This window comes from Homalodisca vitripennis, chromosome 1 (genome assembly GCF_021130785.1).
Source record: "Homalodisca vitripennis isolate AUS2020 chromosome 1, UT_GWSS_2.1, whole genome shotgun sequence".
Lineage (NCBI taxonomy): Eukaryota > Metazoa > Arthropoda > Insecta > Hemiptera > Cicadellidae > Homalodisca > Homalodisca vitripennis.
In genome coordinates, this window is record NC_060207.1 from 132,650,408 (window position 1) to 132,675,404 (window position 24,997).

At 32.8% G+C, this 24,997-nt stretch overlaps 1 protein-coding gene across 1 annotated transcript; it reads right to left on the reverse strand.

Annotated features, from left to right (window-relative positions):
• Positions 1 to 1,957: 1,957 nt before the first annotated feature.
• Positions 1,958 to 23,036, reverse strand: LOC124353225 (RNA helicase aquarius). The gene is given in 7 exon segments (XM_046803131.1): positions 1,958 to 3,587; positions 5,241 to 5,409; positions 14,223 to 14,420; positions 16,850 to 16,942; positions 16,944 to 17,010; positions 22,585 to 22,736; positions 22,905 to 23,036. Coding segments are annotated over 7 exon segments (1,062 nt in total). The 3' UTR covers positions 1,958 to 3,336.
• Positions 23,037 to 24,997: the final 1,961 nt, after the last annotated feature.

A 24,997-nucleotide genomic window follows, 5' to 3' on the forward strand; every position in this document is an offset into this window, starting at 1 on the left:
AAAACAAGACTTAGAAATGTCAGCCACGGCACTGTAGTATCAGAACCGCTGTTGTAGCAAACATGGGCATTCGTTGGATACTACTCTCACATCAAAAATTACAGATAACCTTGTTTGAACGTTGACCAGAAACTAACTAGTTGAGCAAAAATCATAGGAGTTAAATAAAAATGTAGCTTGTTTATTTCTGCGTCTAGGAATAAACCAAACTGTTTATAAACAATATACAAAATAATGTACAATACTGCTAACTTAGAGATTCTAATTTTAGAATTTTTTAATTATACGGATAAAAGTTGTTGTCGAATCAGTTGTTGCAAACCATTTTAACTTTTATTCTGTTGGGTTCAGTTAAAAAAAAATCGGCATTGGTCACGCTATTGAGCTTATGGTAATTTTTTTTGTTTTAAAAGCAATTTATTTTTGTAAACACAAATAGTTTTTAACACCACTTTAAATTAATTAAACAGATTTAGTACATTTGCCCCGGCTGGCACCTGCTCGGAATGCGAGAACCATCGGACCGATGTTGCAACGATCCCGCCCTTTAATGGAAGAGGAAACTGTAGTAAATTATATATATTGTTTTAATATATTGGACCATTTACCATCAGCTTTTTTATACAAGCTTAGGGCCTCCAATGGCAGGTTTAACAATGAACAATCTAACTTTCAAAATTGTAGTTTAGTAGTAAAGCGCCAAAACCGGTACCTTCTTTCATTGTTACAGACACAAAACTTGGTTATTGTTAATAAATAATTTCCTTTATACATCTGGAAGCAGAAATAAACAAGCTAAAGTTTAATTTAACTCTCATAATTTTAGCTCTATTAGTTAGTTTGTGGTGAACGTTTAAACTAAAGTATCTATTCATTTAAATCCAAGTATATATATCCGAGAACATATATATGAAATTAAATGTAATGAGAAAATATATAATCTTAGTATCATTGAAAAACAATATTTGTATTGTTGTAAACTTATTTTCAAAATTCAAGATACTTTTCGCGGTTAGTTGTTCCTTCTCGCTTTCGTCACAGTTTTGCAAGATCTTTTCTCAACAGCGTCATATTTTCACAGCTTGTTATGCAGCTTAATCACTGCTGCCAGTCAATAAGAGGAAAAAAGAAATAAAGACCAGATCTGTTAAACAGAAAATTATGGATTCTGCACCAAAACACGTTTTCTGTGAAGCAATTCTTAGTTGACACGGGGATTCCTGTGTTTGAACATTTACCGCATTCACCAGATTTCACACCACGTGACTCCCCCTACCTGTTCCCTGAATTAAAGTGTTTATACAATCTGTAGAAGAAATTAAGACTAATATGGCAGATTTGCTCATAAGGCTGACACACTAAGATTTAGCAACACTGCTTTAAACAATTATTGTAAATTCACATACGGTGATACATAGACATAGATGGTGAGTAACAGTCTTTTATAAAAAGTGGCGAGTAAATACACAGTTCAGACTAATTCTGTTTTTACAGTAATTGTCATACCCCATAAAATAAGAAAGACATTGGGACAGTGGTGTAACTGGTATCCTCCCAGCAGAAGGGGTATGCCAGTCCTAAAACCGACAGAGGTATGAAATATAGACTACTATGAAAGCATGGAGGAAGCAGAAGCGACATTGACCTAAGAGGAACGATGCATTATCAAGCTATATGAGGATAAGTCTGTTGCAAAGGTCATTGCAACCGTCCACAAATATGTCTAGAGGTTGCATAATTCTAAAATGGTAAAGAATCATTGTAAAACACATCCTTTGTTCAGTCATCTCACGTTATTATGCAAAAATAGATCATCATATTAAGGGTCCACTTCTTCAAGAAATCTGTTCTATTCACAATGTTTCAGTGCTGATTTCGCACAAAGAGTTTATTATTTTCTTCACTTTTTTGTATTATACTCTCAAGATTAGGATTGAGTTTGCAGAAAAGGACTGTTTGATGAATAATACAGTGGTAGGAAATCAAATTTTCATTACATTTTGCATTGGTTCTCAATAGGTGAACTAGTCTTTTTTTGGACCCAACCATCACTGATGCACCGTCGATAGTTACTGATAAACAGATTTTTTTAAACTAACTTGTATTTAATGAAATAACCCATCATCGCTTCGGTCATATCTTCTCCTGGATTCTTCTTATTAAAGGCAAAATAACCAATAGCTCCTCAACAAAAATTTCTCTCATTTGATCCAAGAAACATATAAATATAAACAGTTGTGCCGGTTAATGTCACATGATTCATCCATAGCCAAGGCATTATAGTCTGAATTATTTAACTACCCTTTCACATCACAATGATTTTCTTCTGGCTAAACGTGTGTGTTTCTTAAGTGAGTACTTGCAATCTTTTCTTTTCTGGAATCTTTTCTGTTATCAACAAAACATTGTCTGCTTTGAACATGCATTCCTTAACTATGTCAGCATCGGTGAATGGCTTCCTATGCTTAGCATGAGCCCAAGAAGTACATAAAGTAGCCGCATCACATTTCTCCTGCTCAGTTGTTGAACGATTCATGATTTAAGTGGAAAATATGTAGCTTGACAATAAAATCGCAATTTTAGATTTACACAAGTAGAAAAATTATCAGCAAATGATTTGTGTTTGGTATTTCAATGTTGTTTTATATTCCAACTTTAAACTAACACAACTTTTTGTTGACAAATGAAGCACATCACTACTGCTTCAACTCGACGTGGCAGTGTGAAACAATACAAATCGGTCCATTCTGGTAAAAAAAAAACTCTCTATTTACAAATTCCACCTTTATTTTTTTTTGGTTCCATTATAAAAATAACAGGTACTCGTATTGTAGCCAGGCAAACGTATTTAGCGCATTATCATCCGTCACTCAACATAAAAACAAAACACTGACTGACTTAAGGCGCGGACAGGTGCTGTCAGCGGGATCGGAATCGCGATGACTGACGATCTTGTGACCCGTGCCGATCCCTTGGCGAATCAACAACGGTAGGAAAAACAAAGCATGGGACAAATCAAATAATGTACTCAAATTACATATGTACAATATTTTGGAATTGGTAACACAAGGTCCGCACAAAATTGGTTGGCAGTTTGGATCCGGACCACGGTCCACCATTTGGTGACACCTGTCTTACAGTGATAGAGGTAAAAATACCTATTTGACTGGCATTTTTAACACTTCTAATAAACTTGCATTTTGAACTTCACCTAAGCTAGAACTGACGATCATTTTCTTTCTTAGGGGAAATTTCTTAACATATTACAAGTAAAACTAGGTTATACGCTTTTAAAATCCTGTCTAGCTTTTGGGTTATTGTCAAGTTATTAATTAATCAAAATAAACAATTACTATACATTTTTATATTAGACTGCAATACAAGATGACATAGCGTGCAAAGACTGACCTGTGCAAACAGGTTGCCGTCGTCACGATGAGGCAGAGCTGCTAGGTAACAGCGAACCACCAAATGACAGTCATCCAATACTGTATTGAAGAACCGGCGGGTTGGCAGCAGTGCTTCCAGGTCGATCATTAGCTCCAAGAATCTCTCGCAATACTGGATAGTCTCCCCACTCACCTCACCTAGACATAGAGAAAATTCTGGATGAATAAAAGAGAAAAATTATGAGTAAAAGAAATAATTTTCAAGTTAAAGATCTTATTTTATAATGTGATATTAAGTCTATAAAAGCCCTCCTTAACACTGGAATATCCACTCACCCATAGCCCTCTGCTGTCCAGTCCCTTAGGCTGCTATATAACTCTTGTTACTACTTTTCAGACAATACAAAAATTCTTAAAACTTATTTGGCAGTTGTCATGAATGTCATCAAGGTTTCCTAAATCCAACAAGGAGTTTAGGTCCAACATTTGTTGATTGAAGATAGCTCTCCACAACGAGAATGAAATATTTCAAGACTTAATTGCTAGCAATTTTTTGACTTGTTTTGATCAGGAAAACCATAACATTAGTTAGTATACATAATGTTTCTACAAACACGTTTTACTTTACTAAAACATTATATGATAACCAATTCATAATTTTAACTAAAAAGCTGACCAAGCCTTTTATATTGCATAATTCTTCACCATTACATATCATAGAATAATTGTTCAAATTGTACAAACAAGATCGCAATCGTTGGAACAAAATAAAGTAAGTGCCATGCTAGCTGATCTATTGTTTGATCTTTATGTTTGTTATTGTCTTGGTTTTATGTCTTTACATTGTTTTTCTCTAATGTTATTAATTTATTTTACTTGTTTTATGTGTTTTTCTATGTATTTTTATTGTTACAGTAAAAGTCTATCAAATCTTACATGTTTGATTCTAATTTTTATTTTAATTTACAACCTTTTATTTTGTAGGTCTATTTAAAATAAAAATAAACTGTGCACATTTTTACAGAAAAAAATGTATTTCCTTTTATATAGATATATTATTTAAATTTATATATTATCATACTTGGGTATTATTTTACATAAAAATCTTGTAAATTGCAAAAATGTAATTGACGGATGTATCACATTAAACCAAGTAATTATATTTTCTGATACGAATTCAGAATTAAGTTAAAATAAAGCCTTGTATTAAGAAAGAATAGTTAGTTAACTCCTTAGAACTGATGAGAATTTTATGCCTAAATGCCCTAACATGATGCATGCTCATTATAACTTGAGTTTAGAAGATAAAATGTTTTATTTCCCTTAAACAACTTCAATTTAGATAACTGGACTATCATTTTTTTGTCATGGAAAATCCAAAAATCCACAATTCTAGATACCAGTAAAAATTTCATTTGTGTTGTAATCAAAGATAGTAAAACACTACCAATTAATATTTTGTCATTAAAGTTTAAAGCAAAGGTATATATCTCTCCCCATATTTGACTATACTTCACAATGTACAAGTATTTAACATTTTATATAATTAATTACCTATGCATTAAATTACTTGTTTTTAGACTAGTTTAACTGTATCAATTGAAATTCTGTGAATAATAGTGCATGATGTGTTACTATTTTTGGAAGAAAAATAGATATACAAAAATCGAAATTAAAAAAGACATGATAATTTTTGCTGCACACTCTACTTCACTTTTGTGTACATTTTAATTTCGTTTATATTTTAATTTTCATATTTGAGCCAATTATAATATCTAAATCAAAAACACCTAACTCCAATTATTAGATTAAAATTAAAATGATTCTCAAACCATTAAGAACTTGTATCACCTTTAGAAGGGATGGCTTCCAAAGTATCAATAAAATTCAGCATGAGCCGATGCAAAAATTTGCGTTCCCACTCCAACTTCTGCTTTGTCTCAGGAGAGTCTCGTTTGTTGATTTTCATCCAGAACTTCCTCCACTTGGGCGCCTTTTTGAGCTCCTGTTCTCTCCTACCCTACAATACAATAACACATTGTCAACACCTATATTACACAATAACTAACTCATCGAAAAAAAAATTACTGATGATAACAAAAAATTAATTTACAAAGTGCATTTTAGCTAAAGTTTTCAATAGACCTTGCTTTAAACCTCTAAAAATAATGATTATGTTAGGTCTTATATGTGTTATACCGCATAATATAGATTAATATAAACATATTTCCTATGGTATTAACATACTTAAAAATTGTGTTTCTTGATAGTTACTAGAAAAAGCTGTAAGACGTATTGCAAAATTAGGCTTTAGCAGTTCATGTTGAGACAGGAATTAAAATTAACTTGAATATATATTTTTTACTTTATTTTTCCCAGAATGAAACAAAGTATAGGGTGGTTATAAATTATTGTACATATTTTAAGATTGAATAAATAAAGAACCAATCAACTTAAAAACATGGAAATTGTTTTATTAAATAGCAAATTTAAAACAGTTTTATTACCAATGAAGGACAAAAAGATTTCTGTTACTCATACTTTTACAAGGAAACTAAACTAATTCCACGTGCTCTCCGAGGTTTGCACGCAAAGTTTGTAGTTTAAATTCAACCTCACACCATGTGTTTCTGAGCATTGCTGGAGTTATGCTTCCAATAACCTCTCGAACTCTATTCTTGAGTTCCTCAATATCTTGAACTTTTTTGGCAAAGACTCTGTCCTTGACATAGCCCCACAAAAAAAAGTCTAAGGGTGTAATGTCTGGGGAACGTGGAGGCCAAGGAATTGGACCATCCCGTCCCATCCAACGACCAGGAAACGTGTCATTTAGGTAGTCACTTACTATCTTACCCCAGTGTGGAGGGGCACCATCTTGCTGCCAGTAAACATTTGGTTGTCTATGCTCAATTTGTGGTATTGCAAAAAGTTCAAGCATGTCGAGGTATAACTCTTTAGTGACTGTCGGTTCTGCGAAGAAAAAGGGTCCTATCACTTCATCTATAGCCAATGCACACCAAACGTTTATTTTAGGGCTGTCTCTTTCTTGTTCTCGAACATTATGAGGATTTTCAGTACCCCAAATCCTACAATTGTGTCTATTCACCTTACCAGAAACATGAAAGGTTGCTTCATCAGAAAAAATTACTTTTTTCAAGAAATTGCTTTCTCCAATGTTTATTGTTTGTTCTTTGAGGTCAAGTAATCTAACAGCAAAATCGTAGCGTCGAGGTTTATCGTTAGGTTTTAGTTCATGTAATAACTGAATTTTGTATGGATGGAGCTTAAGGTGTTTGTGCAAAATGTTTTAAGACTGTTGATCGAGGTAATCCTAATTCCAAACTTACACGCCGAGTAGACTTACCTCCTAAACTCCTCGTAAACAATTCTCTTACTTGATCAACAATAGCTTCAGAAACTGGAGGTCTACCAGCACCTTTTCTATGTTGGACACTTCCCGTCTGTTCAAACTGCCTATACCAGCGTTTTATAGAATTGTTACTCGGAGGATTGTGGCCATACTCTAAACGAAACCTTCTTTGAACAGTTATTACAGATCTGCTTTCATGAAACCAAAGAACACACCTTGCTTTTTCTTGCACACTAGCCATTTTGATACTGAGGTTAGTTTAGTGTTTGTTTAGTCAACTGTAATTAACAGCTGGTGTGGAAAGATCCATTGTTGACCAGCTGACTATGTCACAACACAAGTCATTAAGAAGAATCATACCTTACACCCACAGTTTAAGTGACATTTTTACTTTCTTTTTATAACTACTTTTTATAATTATTGTAATGTGTACAATTATTAATTTTCAGTCAGTATATAACACTGTTTTAAATTTACAATTTAATAAAACAATTCCCATGTTTTTAAGTTGATTGGTTATTTATTTATTCAATCTTAAAATGTCAAATCAAATCAAATCAAATCTGTTTTATTGCTGAGACAATAATACATTGTATGGCAAACGTCAATTAATAATAATATCCTAAAATTTCAGTCATTCATATTATAATACACATACAGACATACAAATGTTTAAAGTCACACCTCTTTCATTCATCGCCAATGCAACCCACTTCGAACAGCGGTGTCATTCTTCAAATTGGGCGGCCTCCCAGTTTTGAAAGCCAAAAACTCACCTGCATTATAAAACGCTTGAGACACCAAGAAGCGTTTTAGGCGAGTCTTAAACGCCTTTGGCGTTGGAAGCATCTTTGATTGGATTGGGCAGTCTGTTGAGGAATTGAACACCCACTTGTGAAGGCAGGCGTTCATAAACCACCGTTCTGTGTTCTACCAGTTCGGTAGTTTGCTCTGCCACGTGTCTCATACATGTGTATGTCTTGTCCTCTGGTTAAGGTACATTTATTCACACAAAACATAGTTGTTTCCAATATGTAGAGACATGGCAGAGTCGACAGCTGCAATTTCTTGAAAAACTTGCCTGCACGACTCTCTGAATTTGATTTTAGCGATGATTCGAATTGCTTTTTTTTGGAGTCTGAAAACTCTTTGGAACTGAGTGTTAGCGCAAGCTCCCCAAAGGATCACTCCATAGGCCAGGTGGGGGTATATCAAGCCATAATACGGACGCCGTAGTCAGTACATGACTCGGGCAGTATTTTGCTAAAGACCTCAGAACAAAGATGCCTGAGCAGATTTTGGCGCAAACATGATCAATGTGCACATTCCATGTCAGTCCTCGATCAAGGTACATTCCAAGGAATTTTGAAGAGTAGACTTCGTCCAGTATGGAGTCAGCATCAAGATGGCAGGTCCGCACAGGTTGCCCGCAGTGCGCAAAGAAAAATTTAAAACGTTGGTTTTTGAAGAGTTTATTGTGAGGTTGAGGCTGTTGAAGTATTGGACACAGTTGTTGATATCAACAAAAGCCTGTTGTTCCAAAACTTCGCTGATCTTGCATTGAAAAAAAGAGTCGTATCATCTGCAAACTGCACTGTTCTTCCATGCAGAAGCGATGATTTTATGTCGTTGACATAAAGCAGGAAAAGCACAGGACTGAGGATAGACCCCTGGGGAACTCCATATGTAAGGTCTATTGGTTTGGATGATTTATTTGATATCTGGACAACTTGGGATCTGTGGCTTAGAAATGAGCTAAGCCATTTAAAAGGCACGCCTCGAATGCCGTGGGACTCAAGTTTGTCGAGCAGTATATTGTGGTCAACGCAGTCGAATGCTTTGGGACAGATCCAGGAACACACTCATTGTGTGGTTCCGACATTCAATCCCCTCTACAATCATATCGACAAGACCAACGACTGCGTTGGTTGTCGATTTACCCTTTCTGAACCCAAACTGTTCATTTGAGAGCTGATTGTATTTGTCCAAAAAGTGAAGCATTCTTATAAGAAAAAGCTTTTCAAAAATTTTGCTGAATACTGGCAAAATTGAGACAGGCCGGTAGTTATTTATAGAGGCTGGATCGTCTTTCTTTAAAAATTGGATCCACTTTTGCAATTTTGAGGAGAGAGGGGAACACTCCTGTTTGGAATGAATAATTTACTAATTCAGTTAAGGGTCTCACTAAATGCTTGCAGCATTTTTTAATGAGCCATGGGACATCAGATTAAGGTCGTTTGACTTTTTGGCTGGGAGCTGCTGGATAATTAGGTGAAGCTCATCCTCAACAACAGGCGCCAACACCATTGATGCTGCTGGGCTTTGCCTTCGCGAGGGGCGTACTTTAGGGTCAGATGGCCGAGGACCTTGCTCGTCAGCAACGGATGCGAAGAACTCGTTAAACCGACTGGCAATCTCAGTCTCATCCTCCACAAGCCTATCCCCAACTTTAATTTTGATTTTGTTTGTATGCATTTGTTTTTATTGTTTATGATGCCCCAAGTTCTTTTAGAAACGTTTTTTGAAAATGTGTACAATAATTTATAACCACCCTGTATAATATTACCATTTTAAGTAGGTAATAAAAAATTTAAATATTTGGGGTAGGAACATATGAAATAAAGTTACTGTGAGAAATAAGTTATTAACAGAAATATAAAAATAGTGATTAATGTCAAATTTTTTTTAGTTTTAGAAAAATATAAACTTTATTACACATACATAGAACCTTACTAAAGCTACTAAACAGAAAGCAGTAGGTGCATGTTTGAACCAAAAAGATCCTAAAAAAACCCCACAGATCACAGATGTAGCACAATTTATGGTAATAGAGTTAGTATTGGTGATGAACCTAACATTAAACAGTAGGTACAGTGAGTAAACTAAGTATGTTTATTGTAAGCATTATTTTATTGTATATTGGTATTTTATGTATGTATTTCGTACTTATTTCCCAATAAGAACCAACTTTTAGTAAACATTAGAAATAAGCCTTGCTATCGAAAGGCCTCACAAAAATAAAAGTTTTAAGTATTGGTTTGTGTGTTTTAAATGTAATTAGGTTAAAATTGCAGGAAATAGCCAATAAACCACCTCCTTCTCCAGCATGCAGCGTAGAAAAGAATTTCAGTACAAAAAGGAAACTTTTGGAATAAGCTACGTATGCTAGAGCAACATCAACACATTTTGGCAAAGTGAACAGTACATATATACTTGCATAAGTCCAAAATTCCAAATTACTAAGTTATTAGAGAAATTGCCAAAGTCGTAATTCGTCCGACGTTTGTTAGGCATGGCTGTTCCTCCCTCAAGTTGTTAGGTTGTGAACGTCTCAGATGGGATGGAAACTCGAAAAATTCTTTTTAGCATTGGAGATGTCTGTCTCTTGTCAGTTGAGTGAAGAAGCTTGAGACAATAGGATCACAGAGTGTCTGCGTGTATTCATGAAGAATTTGCATTGAATTGAAGAACAAGTTGCATCTTTACATTGTATAACTAAAAATCTCTAAAATAACTTATAATAAGAAGTGAAATCAAACATGAAACGAACAATGCAAGGATAGCAATTTTTTATACAACAGTTTGTACTATCAAAATATACACCAAGTAACTTTACCAGCCTAAAATTATGATATATGAGAAAATACCATATTCTCTCTATTTAGAGAAAATACCATTTTTTCAGTCTTGTTCTTGTTTACTAATAAATAGTTTGAATGAAACCACTCAAGAGCTATCTTCATAATGTTCTTGCTCTGTTATGAGATTATTAAGATTATGTTTTGTATTGATGAATGTTGTGTCGTCAGGATGTGTCGTCTGGAATCCGACGTCACAGATTTGACTCATAGGATTTGGAGTCATGTTCATCTAACGACATATAAAAGAGTCAAGTGACGAAAAAGCTCAAAACACACTCTTTACAACGTTTTGACATCACAGACATTTAGACTACAAAATATAAAAATATAGTGTATCTAGGTGTAAGAGGTATTCCTCATTGTCTCACCACACGCACTCTATTTTTATATTTTGTAGCCTAGTTGTCTCTTGTCATAACATTGCAAAGAGTTCGTTCTGAGATTCTTCATCGTCGACTTTTGTTATGTCATCAGACAAACATGACTTCAGATTTCACATTCACATTGAATCAACCCTTCCCACCATAGCTACATTATGTGAACTAAAATTGGTTTAAGAAAATATCTCTTTCTTTACAAAAACACATTTTTTGCAATAAACCCCTAAGAAAAATATTGAAACATGAAAAACACATCCAATTGCAAGACCTACACCTGGAGGCTCAATTCTACAGAAATTAGTCCACTCATTTGGTCACAGTTAATTAATTCTTAAATCCACATACAGATGTACATTTTAACCACAACCGCATTTTGACCCTGATGGTCCCACAACAAATATTCCTATTAAAAGCTACAAATAAATTTTTCAATGCATTACAATACCAAATAAAATACTTAATATTTGTGAGAAAATAAATACAATATTAATACGGCATAAAATATCATACGGCAAAATTACAGTAGTTTTAATGCACAACCTATCTGTCATGGGGTGTACTAAAATTTACATGGACGTTCTTAGGGTCTCTGGTTAACATATAGGCCTTCTTATTTAAAAAAATCTCTCCAGTCTATGCCCCACTAGTCTCGAAAGTTGTAAAAAATCTTGGTCTCTTAATTTTCATTACAGGAAACAAATATTATTAATTCAGCAAATATGTTGCTGAAAAATTTGTTACTGACTCAGTTAGGCATCAAGTAAATATAGTAAAGATCATTATAAAGTGTCCAATGTTTTAATAAAACAAATAATTTATTGTATTTTAACTCCTTTAACATTATTGATATATTTGTATTTAGCACAAGGAGCTTTCCCTGACTGTTTAAAACTAAGTAAAGTTGTTCCCATTTTTAAGATAGCTAACAAGGATGATCTGAATAATTACTGAATAATACTATTACTATAGTTCCTGTCTTTTCTAAGATTCTAGTGATAGTTATAAGTAAACAATTAATGTTACATTTTTAAGAAAGCTAACCAGGATGATCTGAATAATTACTGAATAATACTATTACTATAGTTCCTGTCTTTTCTAAGATTCTAGAGATATTTATAAGTAAACAATTAATGTTACATTTTGAAGTCAATAACATTATATGTGCTACTCAATTTGGCTATAAGTAAGGTTTATCTACCACATGCACTTATAAAACTAATTGAAGGAATTTTATATTGTTTTGAGGGGAAGGACCTTGCAGCAATTAAGTTCTGTGACCTCAGTAAGCCATTTAACTGTGTATCACCCAAGCTTATAACTTCAAAGCTCAAACATTATATTGTGAAGGGTCTAACACTAAAGATTTTCAATCGTACTTAGAAAATAGACTACAATATGTAAAAAGTAATAGTAATTCCTCATCTCTTCTTCATGTTACTTGTGATGTTCCGCAGGGTTCCGTTTTAAGGTCCCTTGCTTTTTGTAATCGTGGTAAATGACCTAAGTAGTAATGTACCTGCAGATATAATTCTCTACACATATGATACTACAGTTATGAATAGGCAGAAAAATGGTAATCAAGTATTTGAGGAAGCAAAAAAGTCCTTGTTGAAAACTGTTGGCTGCTAATGAATTGGTTTAAAATAAAGAGAACACAAAAAATCTGTGTTCACTTTGAAAAAAAGGCACACACACACACATTCTCCCTAAATTCTTAGGAATAACCTTAGATCCAACTCTTAATTGGTATAAACATATAGTTGATCTACAGGCGAAACTCAGTAAAAATACTTTTGCTTTGAAATGATTGTGTAGTGGGTTGGAACAGGATGGACTAAGACAAGTTTACTTTGGCCTTTTTCACTCACATTTAGCTTATGGTTTGATTATATGGGGAGGAGCTCCTACGTCACAAGAAATATTAATTGCACAAAAAAAGCAATAAGGGTAATACTGAATCATACAGACTGGCCCATTGTAAGCAAATATTTGTAGACTTAGGAATATTTACTTTGTATTCATTGTACATTTTTCAGTGCTTTATATATTTAAAATCAAATTTAGATAAGGTTTGTATAAAAGAAGCTCCATACCTTCCCATAATACTAAGTCTACATTCTTAATTAACTTACCACAAAAAAGGCTACAAATAAGTGAAAATAGTTATATCAAGCCACCTAATGAATAAAATACCTGACAGTAAAGTAAAGAAACTAGGGCAAAATAGGTTTAAAGCTTGCTTAAAAAACCTTTTATTAAAAAATCTTTTTTATAAAGTAGAGGAGTTTTTTTTTTAAGAGTTGGGCTGAGTCAGATTTTTGTAGTAAAAAGAAGCTTAATTATAAGTATATTTTTAACAAAATGTGGGTAAATGTCAATGTTTAATTGATAGTAGTTTTTAATTTTTGTTATTCATTGATTTTTAATAACTGTTATTTATTTATTTTTTATCAATTAATTTCTTAGGCTATTTATCTATTTGTTATTTATTAACTATTCAAAAACTATTGATTTGTTATTTGCTCTTTAATTATATCATTTGGTGAATCATTAATGAAATTGATTCTTGACAATACTGAATTTATCAATTTGACAACAATGGCATGATGTGAGTAATATTTATAGCTTATATTGCATATATTTGATAAACTTGTGATGATATTGACTTGTCTATGTTTCTGTGGAATATCTTGTGGTTGAATAAATGTTTGATTCTACATTATTTGAAAGAGCCCGTTAAATGTAATCAACTGTCCAGTGTAAACGTTTTATGATGGTATAACCATAGATTTAATTGATTTAACCACTATTTTCAATTTTTTAAATTTATAGTCTTGAAAGCAAAACTTATTTCTATTTTTTCTGAAACCACTGTTGAGCAAAGAGTATTATCCAGATAACAAAAGTTTTATGGAAAAATACTTTTAACTGTACATTTAAGCAAATATTAAATATAAAGTGCTTGGTCAGTACTGTAATGTAGATATCAAAGACAAAGTTACTATCTATCTTGTACTACAAAACTAAAGATTGTTATAAAACCCATCTTAGTTGTGTTTTGATAGAAGTAGGCTTCTCGGACCTGTATATATATATATTATACTTTCTTGATCGAGGAAACAAGGCCAAATCAACCATGGCACAAAAATACTCAGATCGGAGTAAATTAAAATGGTAATAAATATACACTTTTCGACATATTTTCTTGATTGTTGCAACAAGTCAAACTCAACATTGGTGTTGGAAATATAAATTACTCGAACCAGAAGTACTCATACAAGTGCAAAGCCTATAAAATTACCCGTAAAGCCCCACGGTAACTGTTAGTATTTTATGTTTATTGTGATACATATTTCACAAATTAATATTTCAACAAGTATAAAACTGCAGAATAACATCTGTAATGTTTCTAAAATGTTCAATGTTAGTGATGTATACTGACCTCTTGTAGTGACACCCACATGGACAGTGACACCAACCGCTTGACTTGCTCTCTGATTAATTCTACCTCCATGCTGTTGAACGCATGGTTAAGAAAAACAATAAGAGCTGTCTTCTCCCGTAGTGATGCCACTCCCAGACATGCCTCCAGCATCTGCTGGAAGAACCCAGGGAAGTTCTCTGGTCGCTTCTTGAAGGCCTATAAGACAAATTATCTGTGATCAATCAGTTCACTGTTGCTATTTACAAATTTATTACAGTATATTCCAAACTGTAATGACAGTATACATGTTTTTAAATACATCCACCATACTACTAACAAAGCACAAGTTTCAAGACCTCCATCTACCACTACTATGCCTTTCTCTCTACTATTGAACATTCACCATTTGTTAATGTGTCGTTTGGTCATGACTCGTTCAATTCAAACGGGTCAGTCAGGTGAATGAGTGATCCGGGTCAGAGTGTTTCAAAAGACCCGTTCAATCCAAATGTTTTGTGCACTTTTTTCCGCTAACTGAATAAATGGGATCTTCCCTTCTAAATCAGAAATATTATTTTTAAGAATTGTTAAAACTTATAAAATTAGAATTAAGTTCATTTTGAAACCCTTACTCATAGAAAAAATAGCTTCACATTATATGGAACTAAAACATAGATTCTATGCATTACAATAGGTCCCCAAAATCATTCAGTCGTTCATCTCGTTCAGTCAATCATTCAGTCGTTCATCTCGTTCAGTCAATCATTTTGTTCAGTCAATCACTTTGTTCAGTCAATCATTTTGTTCAGTCCATCATTTTGTTCAGTCCATCATTTATTTCGTTCAGCATCAATGAGCATCAAGATTCCCTCCTAACTTGTGTAAATTGATCTATTTGAAATACAAAGATTTCCTAAATCCTAGAGTATATATTCTGTTAGCTAATTACGTAAATGTCCAGCCTATTTCAGACCTCAGACTAGAGATGTGTCATTCGGTCATGACTAGTTCAATTCAAACAGGTCAGTCACGTGAATGAGTGATCCAGATCAGAGTGTTTCAAAAGAACCGTTCAATCCGTTTCGTACACTTTTTCCCGTCAAATGAATAAATTTAATCTTTTCTTCTTCTAAATATAACAATACATTTATTGTTATATATCCATACATTCACTGTACAATATGTTATTTCTTCCTTTATTTGTTCACTTGTTTGCAAGCGGATCCTTTTGTTTACTTGATCAATCCATTCAGTCATTCACAAGATGACTGGTATAACACGCTCTAGCTGGAAGGCTTAATAACTGTGAACTGACCAGGTCAATTAAATGGATTGCGGCAATGGACAAGACCGACTGAGCCAGATTAGTCAGATGATCTGAACGTCACACCACTACCTCAGACTAGAGATCTGTCTGTCAACAGTCTTTTACAGCTGCAGAGGGTTGGATAGAGATCGTAGTGGCCTCTGCCTACTTCCCACGTGATGGTTACGCGACGTTTCCTGTTGAGGTTGACAACCTCATCCATTACTGCAAAGGGATAGGAAAAACATTACACCATCAGGTGTGACGCCAATACCCACTATCTGGTGTGGAGCACTGACACCAAACATAGGGATGAGTGTCTTTATGAATACATCATTAGCAAATAATTTAATGATAGTTAACAGGGGTAACAATGCCACCTTTAAAAACCAAACAAAGGAGGAGATTCTAAATTTTAACTTGCTTGCCCCTCCTTGTTCAATTTGATACACAAATGGTGTCTGTCTAGTGAACCATCTTTTTCTGATTACAATGACATTCTATTTAATTTTATTAATATTAAGGGTAGTTTTTTTTAATGTTTTAATGAAAAACATTTCAGATCATACAAAAGTATATGTTACAGTTTTAACTCTATTCACAATGAATTCTTCAATATTATTTGCAGCCAATACATTATACTTCTGTACGTCTTTTATAATTAAATTGGTACATACAAGTGACATTTAAAAGAAAACATAAAAATATTATTCTTTTTTCAGTTAACATTTTCTACAAAATTTATATCTTAAAAATTAGACAGAAGAGTAAAGGAATTTTGAATGATGATTTAAACTTGTAATGTTAAAAAAATTATTGTTATAAACTACATCTCCAGTTTATGATCAAATTTCTTCATGAGTCTAAAAATAACAAATTTAAAAAAAATCATACAACCTTATTGTGTGTTTAATTGTTCACACAAAATTGAATGTTATTGCATGTTTTCTTTTATCTCAGATATTATAAACAGTGTATTTTTTGGAAACAAGATAAATGCTGCTTCATAGTAAATAAAGTATAATTAGACTTATATAAGTTTTGATAAACACTAATAAAATTAGTATCTTTTGTATACCTGAGGTCTTAACAAAATTTTTAATGTGTAAAAAATATTAATGAGGTTTTCCACAAACAACATACTCTAAAAAGTGACTGACACTCAAGAAGTGACTCAGACAAAAGTTTTAATAAGATTTAATATATCTCGTTTTGATACATTACAACTGGCATAAAAATCTTAATTACAATAACTCTTGTTTATTGACTTTTAATATTAAAAAAATGGCGCTAATAAAAACTGTTGAAATCTTACACTGGAATACTGATATCACATTACCTCCCACGCAGGTACACGCTCCCGGAACTTCTCATTGAGCATCACAACTATGGACATCATGTGTTCATGAGAGGCGAGACCAGTCACATAGTTAGTTAGGCCACAGATAGTTCTCCAGGTACTGACTGAACTCGAGCATCATTGTGCGACGAATGGCGAACCTGTCCAACCAACATAACTCATCATATTATATCAACTGTATTTACCAAACAATCTAATTAAGTCCACAAAATACATTACTGTATGAACATTTGAATTATATTTGACAAACTATAGATACATTTTCAATAAAAATGAATGTTCTATCACATATCTATCTAAATTTAGAGAATACACCTTTCTAACATAAAAAATAAACACATATAAACAAACTTATACACTATTGTTTTTATATAATATTCACATATATGAGAAACAACTTAAAGTAAAGAGAAAACAATGAAAAAACACATGTTATTTGCATATAGTTGGTTTTTTATTGCAAACAAATTCAGTATAAAAGTTGTTTTACATGATTTACATTAAACTTTAAAATTTATAAAATCTTTTAAAATCTAGTTTTTCAGAAGTAAATAATCTATAAAACATTTAGCATCTAAGTAAATTGCAAATATCAAGTTTAATGCTATAAGGTGTTTTGTTGAACTATCTAGTACACACAGAAACATCAAATTTGTAAAACAAGAAATTCTATGCAAATAAAAATAAATTATAAAAAAGTAACTAAGGAACAAACTGCCTGCTATCTGAGCAATCCAGCTCATAGTGTGCACTTGTTTTCACAGCTGAGGCAATTCAAACTCTGTTCCATAAAGTTGGTACTTGTTCTGTTATATGAGGCATGGTTTTTAATTAAGTATTATTCTGATTTTTAAAATAGTCAAGTAAACTTTCTGTAACAATAATATTATGATATGAAATCCCACACTTTTATTTATTTTTCTACATAATTGTCATCAATATTAAGGCATGTATATCTAAAAATATCTTATGTATACTATTGTTATAGGTGATTGATTGCCATCTGATTTAACAGCGACTGAACGCAATCATTTTAACGCTATTGGCATCGGTGCAGTGCTGGCCTTCAAAATTCTTCTGATTGATAAAAAAAAATGGTAACAAATGGGCACTAAACTGAGCTGTTAGGGGGATTATCAAATTATTCCTAGCAAAATGCTGTAATGAGATCTTGAGTTAATTTTGTCACATGTGGACGGATATTGTCATACATGTAAACAACGCATTTCTCAATAATAGTCTCATAGGGATCACTTCTTGAAACTTGTGGAAACTCTTCTGATAACGAAGAAATCGTGAATTGTTTGTTCATTTTCGCTTTATCATTAACTCTCTGCACCACTTCATAGGTGATCATTGTACATTTCCACTGCATTTCTCATCATGAACATTTTTTGGCCATCTTTTAAATTTCTTTACCCATTACCAACAGCTCGTATTTCACAGTCGGCGGGATTCCCAATTGACTGGGGGCATTTAAAATATGCATTAACTGATGTAAAAACTATCGACTTTTGCCATAATTGCGTCTATGGCTTACTAACAGATTAAGGTAGACATTGTGCAGACACAGGACACCAACCGTAGATCGGCAGCGAAAGAATTTCAAAACTGTACTTACTTAAAAGACCATACCTTGTATAACACAATTTTTGTTTTGGAATTTCATTACCTCCTAGAAAAGGAGATTGGAACAGTTTAATGTCATTGCTAAATTTATGACTGAATCACAATAATTCTAAATTATTTAACTAATTTTTTTTAACTAAAATTATAAAATGTTAATTTAAAATTATATCTGAAACATAAAAGAGAAAGAAAAGAAAAGACCTGGTATTTTTAGACACCTTAATGTTACAACAAATCCAATGGTAACAATCAAAGAAAGTTGTCTCCCCTACCTTTCAGTGAGATTTGAAATCCCTGTACAATTTGGTTTCAGCTAGGCATATCAACTTTCGATGCTATGCTTAATACTATCTCTCAAATTAATTCAGACTTTGACAGCAGGAAACATCCGATTGGACATGCGCTAGGACTTTGATTTGGTCAATCGCAAACGTTTACTACATAAGCTTGAGATTTTTGAATGTAAAGGACCAGTTTTTGACTGGTTCCATTCCTATCTTTTTGGTCGTCATCAACTTGTTTGATTCCCACACGTTGATAATAATGGGTATGTGGTGTCAGTTATTACAACTAAGTTAAAACTGAACAAGAGCTGATATTTTGTGAGAAAACAGAGAACTACTTGTTCTCATCAAAATATCCTATACCACATTGCATAGTGAAATTATCTCATCAAAGTATCAGAATCAGAATCAGTCTTTATTGTTACATCAACGTTTATACATAGCATTGCTATAAAAACAGGTAACATTGTCATAAGTTAATGTAATAATGATACATACACATATACATTCATACATATGCACATCACCATTCACATATACATATAAACATAAACATACATATAAGAGGTCAAGAGAGCGTAACAAATTTAATGTAATCTATGTTAAAAACTCAATTTTACAATTATTCAGGATCCATCAAATACTCATCAACACTACAATAGTTTTTTCCAACAAAAAATCTGTTAGTTTGCTTTTAAATGTTTTTGAATTTATTAAATGTTTATATTTTTGAGGTAACTTATTGTATAGTTTTTTTGCCGTGTATATTGGAGTTTTTTCTACCAGACGCAGTCGATGTATGGGATATTGAAAATTAGCTTTAAATCTTGTATTGTAATAAATTATGATCAAAGTTATCACTTCATAAGCTTTCAAAATTTGATTGTACTGTTAGTAGGGTTTTCAGAATGTATAAATTTGGAAGTGATAAGATTTTTAATTCTTTAAACAGAGGTTTGCAAGAAGTTCTAAATGATGAAAAGTTCATTAATCTCATAATATTTTTTTGGAAACTTTATCAAAGTCAGAAGATGATCCCTAAAATTCAATACCATATTGAATTGTTAAAAAAAAGAAAGAGTAGTAAATTATTATTCTAGTTTCCAAATTAATTGAATTTCGTAACACTAGCATTTGATAAAATGCCGAGTTCAATCTTCTAATAATATTTTCAATACATTTTTTCCAAGAAAAGTTTATATCCAGATCAATACCTAAAAATTTTACACTATCACATAATTTTATTTGCTGGCCATGGAAAATCACATCCTTATTATAGCCCTCCTTTAATTGTGCCGTTCGAAAATTTAGTAGTTGAGTTTTCTCTTGATTTAATTTCAATCCGTTAACTTTAAACCAGTATGCCAATTCATAAAAAGCTTGATTTAATTTATTTTCCATTTGAAAGTGAGAGTCTGCTTTAACAACTGCGGTTGTGTCATCTGCATATAATATAATTTTTGGTGAAACATTTTTAGGTAAATCATTAACGTACAGAAGAAAAAGTAAAGGTCCCAAAATAGACCCTTGAGGAACGCCAACTTTAATTTCCTCCCAACGAGATCTAGATTTTACACTATTTTAAAAAATTACAGTTCTTTGAAATCGGTTAACTAAATAAGATTCAATCCACAGGATTGATCTATTTGAAAAACTGTACAATTTAAGCTTTTTTAACACATTCACGACGACGTGCGCCACGTGTGGTACACGGCGATCTTCTCACCCGTGGTACACGAACAATGCATTTTCAAATGGCTCTCTGAAACTAACGTTTGCCTAGAAGGTTCTACATTTCTGTCTACGCCGTCTATAAAACTCATAATATTTTTCATTCAATGCAAACTCGTTTTTCCCAAAATTGGTGTAAAAAATTATATAGTATCTGAATAGTTGTTTGCCGTGTTTTGTGATAGCTAATAAGCCTATCAGCAAAGATGAACCTGTAAACCTTTATGTTCTTAAACTTAATATATGTTCATACATTTAGAGTAGTTATTACGGGTAGATAAAAAAAGTTGCTCACGTTATAAGTTATGAGTTTAATCAGCAGAAAGTGACAAGTCTAACCTAACAAATACTTCGTGTTTTAAATAAAGTAATGAAAATAAGTATTAAAAAAACTCTAAATCTAAATGACATTTTTCGTCTAATGTTTGTTATTGAAACAGTCCAAACACATAGCTGGATTATCTGTGCAGTCTTTGCAGAAAGTTGCAACTCTCTTGCAACGTTTTCTGGCTTCTGTTGTTCCATGACAGGCAACTAGAGACTCATAGCAAGGTAAACATCGTTTTCTTGATTGCTCAGCCAAGCCATCTCTCTTAACTAATTCGTGTTTTTGGGTAGGTAATCGTCTTGCTGAAAACAGCACATTAAATGTTGAAAATATGGTTAAAGTCAAATGTTCAAGAAGCTTATAATTAAAATTGTTTGTACAGACTTTGAGGCCTAATTTACGTGCAAACTATTTGTTCTGTTTCCTAAAACAATACCGATTCAGATTATATAATTTAAATGAAATACACTAGTTATTTTTAAGATTACCTGAAATCGGAGGTGTTGAGAGTTGGTTAGAAGCAGGATTACAGTTACTGTTTTCCTCTACAAGCTTTCTTGCCAAAACAGATCGGAATTTTAGCATATCCCATTTAGCTTTCTTTTCCCTAACACTGTTGAATACCACAAAGGCGTTCACAACACATGTACCCAGCAATAACTCTAGTGCAACCTTCTTGTACCATTTAGACGTTTTTCTCAATGGGCTATAATACGAACTCATTTGGTCTGATACGTCTACGCCCTTTTTGGCATCATTGTAAGCTAAAACACAGCTAGGTTTCATGATTGGTTCGTTATTTCTATTGGTTTTTTTACTGGGCAATAAGTTGTCCCCATCCTCAGGTCGAGTACTTATCAAGTTTACTTCGCCTTTTGTTAACCCAGCTGATTACTTTTACACCTTGTTTGTTCTCCTGCGCATACACTTCACCCTTTTTCAATTTCTTGCTTATAACAGTCTTCGGATTAGACTTCAAATCCTTTCTCAAGGTACCACAAAGGTAAGTTTTTCATTTAAGCAAGGCCTCAGCTAACTCGACACTGTTGTAATAATTATCAGCGTACAGCAAACGGCCGTGGCCTAAGAAATCATGAATAAGATGCAGCATTATTTTTTGTTTGTGGCCTTTTCCAGATGTAATGTCACCTTTACCTACGTATATTTTGAACTTGCAGGTATAGCCATCAGGAGAACAAAGCTTGTATATTTTTACATCATATTTGTGCGATTTGTCCAGCAAGTACTGCCGGAAATTAAGCCTGCCTCTCCACGGGACCATGGTCTCATCTATAACTACAGTTTCACCTGGAATCCTGACAGCTTTGAATCTATCATTTAACATGACCAGCAGTTTTTGTAGCTTTTTCATCCTGGGTTCTTCGCCTACTGCTTCTTCATTATTATGAAAATGAAGACATTGAAGAAGCATTTCAAACCGCTCTCTCTTCATAGCCTGTTTTATGAAGTCATTTTTAAACATGGTGTCATTTGACCAGTAAAACCTTATTTGAGACAAAGGGCACATCCCCATCACAATCAAAATCCCTAGAAATTGTTTTATTTCTCCACTAGTACAGTCAATCCACTGCCTCATAAAAGACCTCTGTTTGGGGATATTGTTTGAAATATCTTGCTGGGCATATCGGTTTGTTTCTTCTACAATGAGGTTAATAATATCGTCTGGTAAAAACTGCTCTAATACTGTTACAGGATTTGATATGTCAAAATCATACACTAACCCTTCATTGTCAGTATAGGGAAATTGTCTGACAGTACTCTTTATGTCATCCCACTCATTACCATCGTCATCATTACCGGTACATGTTTCAGTTTCACCATTTGGTCCATCATCAGTTTCGGGCACATCGCCATTGGCGGTTTCATTATTTTGCTGATAAGGTTCTTCTAGTTCTGATCTTGTATTATTTTCATAAATATTTACACCTAATTCATCACCTACGCGTATATTTTGTGATAAAATATAAATATATGCATTCTGAAGGCTTACGTCATCTGAAGTAACAATTACATTTTCTTCGATATTTAATGCATGACTTACTTCATTTGCATCAAGTTCCTCATCATTACCGTCTGCATTTGAATCCTCACTATCTGCTTCAGATGGTAAGTATTCGCTCCCCGACACAGAAAAAATCAGTAAGTTCACAATCACTGTGGCCTTCAAGAGCATCATCGATCTCTTGTTCGTCCATTTTATTACAATTTCACTACGAAACACAACAAAATAACTTTCAATTCAACATACACCCAGTCACTAGCAGCGTTAACCTACAAATTAACGAACCAGACTGACAGAAGAAAAAACAAAAGCGCGCCAAACGATGCTCGCTAAATGTCTAGCTAGACGTAGGTTAGAAGCAACACATGTACCACGTGTGGTACACAACGCGGTGGATCAATGTCTCATCAGTTCAGCGCTTCTTGTACCACACGTGGTACACGCACATATATGTATATATGTTCATCAAAAAATTGTTTAATTTACGTTTTGATAGTTTTGCACATATTTTATAACTGCTGTCTAATGATTTAAGCAAAAAAACAACATACGGATTTCTGACAGATTTTACCGATATCAACCCGCCACTTAATTACAAAGGTAGTTATCACCTACGTCGTGAATGTGTTAAAAGGATATTATGGTTCACACAATCAAAAAGCCTTGGACAAATCACAAAACACACCCATGGTTCTCTGTGACCCATCCAAAGCCCAAGACACCTCATTTACAAGTTTATTAATGGCCCCTAATGTACTGTGACCCCTCCTAAATCCGAATTGATCACAAGTCAAAATTGAATTAGATTCTAAAAAATTTGTAATTTGGTTTAGTGCTAATTTTTCAAATACTTTAGAAAATGATGGCAGTATTGAAATTGGACGGTAATTATCTGGATTTTGTTTTTGCCATTTTTATAGAGTGGTTTTAATTCAGCCCATTTTAAATTTTTTGGAAAACTACAATTTTTGAATGATTGATTAATTAAAACTGATAAAGGAACAGCTATACTATACATTGTTTTCATTACGTCCAGAGGTATTTCATCTCACCCAGATGATTTTTTATTTTTTAATGATTTTATCACTTTAATAACATCATCTGATGACACATTACCAAAATTAAACTTAAAAAATTGACATTCAAGATCAGTTTGTGCTAAATTTAGGGCCTCTTGTTCGCAAGGTCGAGCCTTAATTTCTTTGGCCAATTCTGCAAATTTTTTGTTGAAGAATTGTGCAATTTCCCTTCCATCTTTAACAACCCTACCACTATCCAACACAACATCAGGAAAATTGTTGACAGATTTTTTACATCCAAGCTCAGATTTAACTACATGCCAAGCAGCTTTATTTTTATTTTCATAATCTTTTATGAAATTAGAATTATACATTTGCTTTGATTTATTACAGACATTTTTGAAAATTTTTTTATAATTTTTTTACATAATTTATAAAATTTGGATTGTTTGACTGTTTGGCTAGTTTACTAAGCTCCCTCTTTTTAATGCTTGAAATTTGAATTCCTTTTGTTATCCATTTTTATTTATTTTTGGATTGTTTGGTTTTGTTAGCAGAGAATTTTTAATTACTTGGAAATGATTCTTCAAATATATTTTGAAGCAATTAAAGAAGTTAGGAACAGTTGTCAGCAAAAGTAAAAATTTGTTTAAACATTCCACTTAGTAGTGTCTTTTAATCTACTGCTAATCTATAAAGAGCTTTTTTTAGAAAAAAATCTGTCTTTTTACTCTAAAGTAGTTAGTATTATCAATTATCAGAAAATAAGATCTTTAGAAATATTTATCTAAAAAAGACTGCCCCTGTGATCCGACAAACCCAATTCCAAAATTCATTGTCTGAGATTAAAGGAAAAAAAAAGAAAACCATTTTCAAAATTTTTGGTTTTCGAAAAATTTTAATTTTGGGGGGGCCTTAATTTTAAAAATTGCATTTTTCTTTTTTAAATAAAAATTTTTTTTTTTTTATAATTTAAATTTTTAAGTTTTTATTGTTTTAAATTTTTTTTACTTTGGTACAATTTTTTTGATTATTTTGTTTAAAAAACCCCTTTTTTTCAAATAATGGTTCTTTTGGTTTTTACCCAAAAAAGATTTAAAAATTAAAATATCA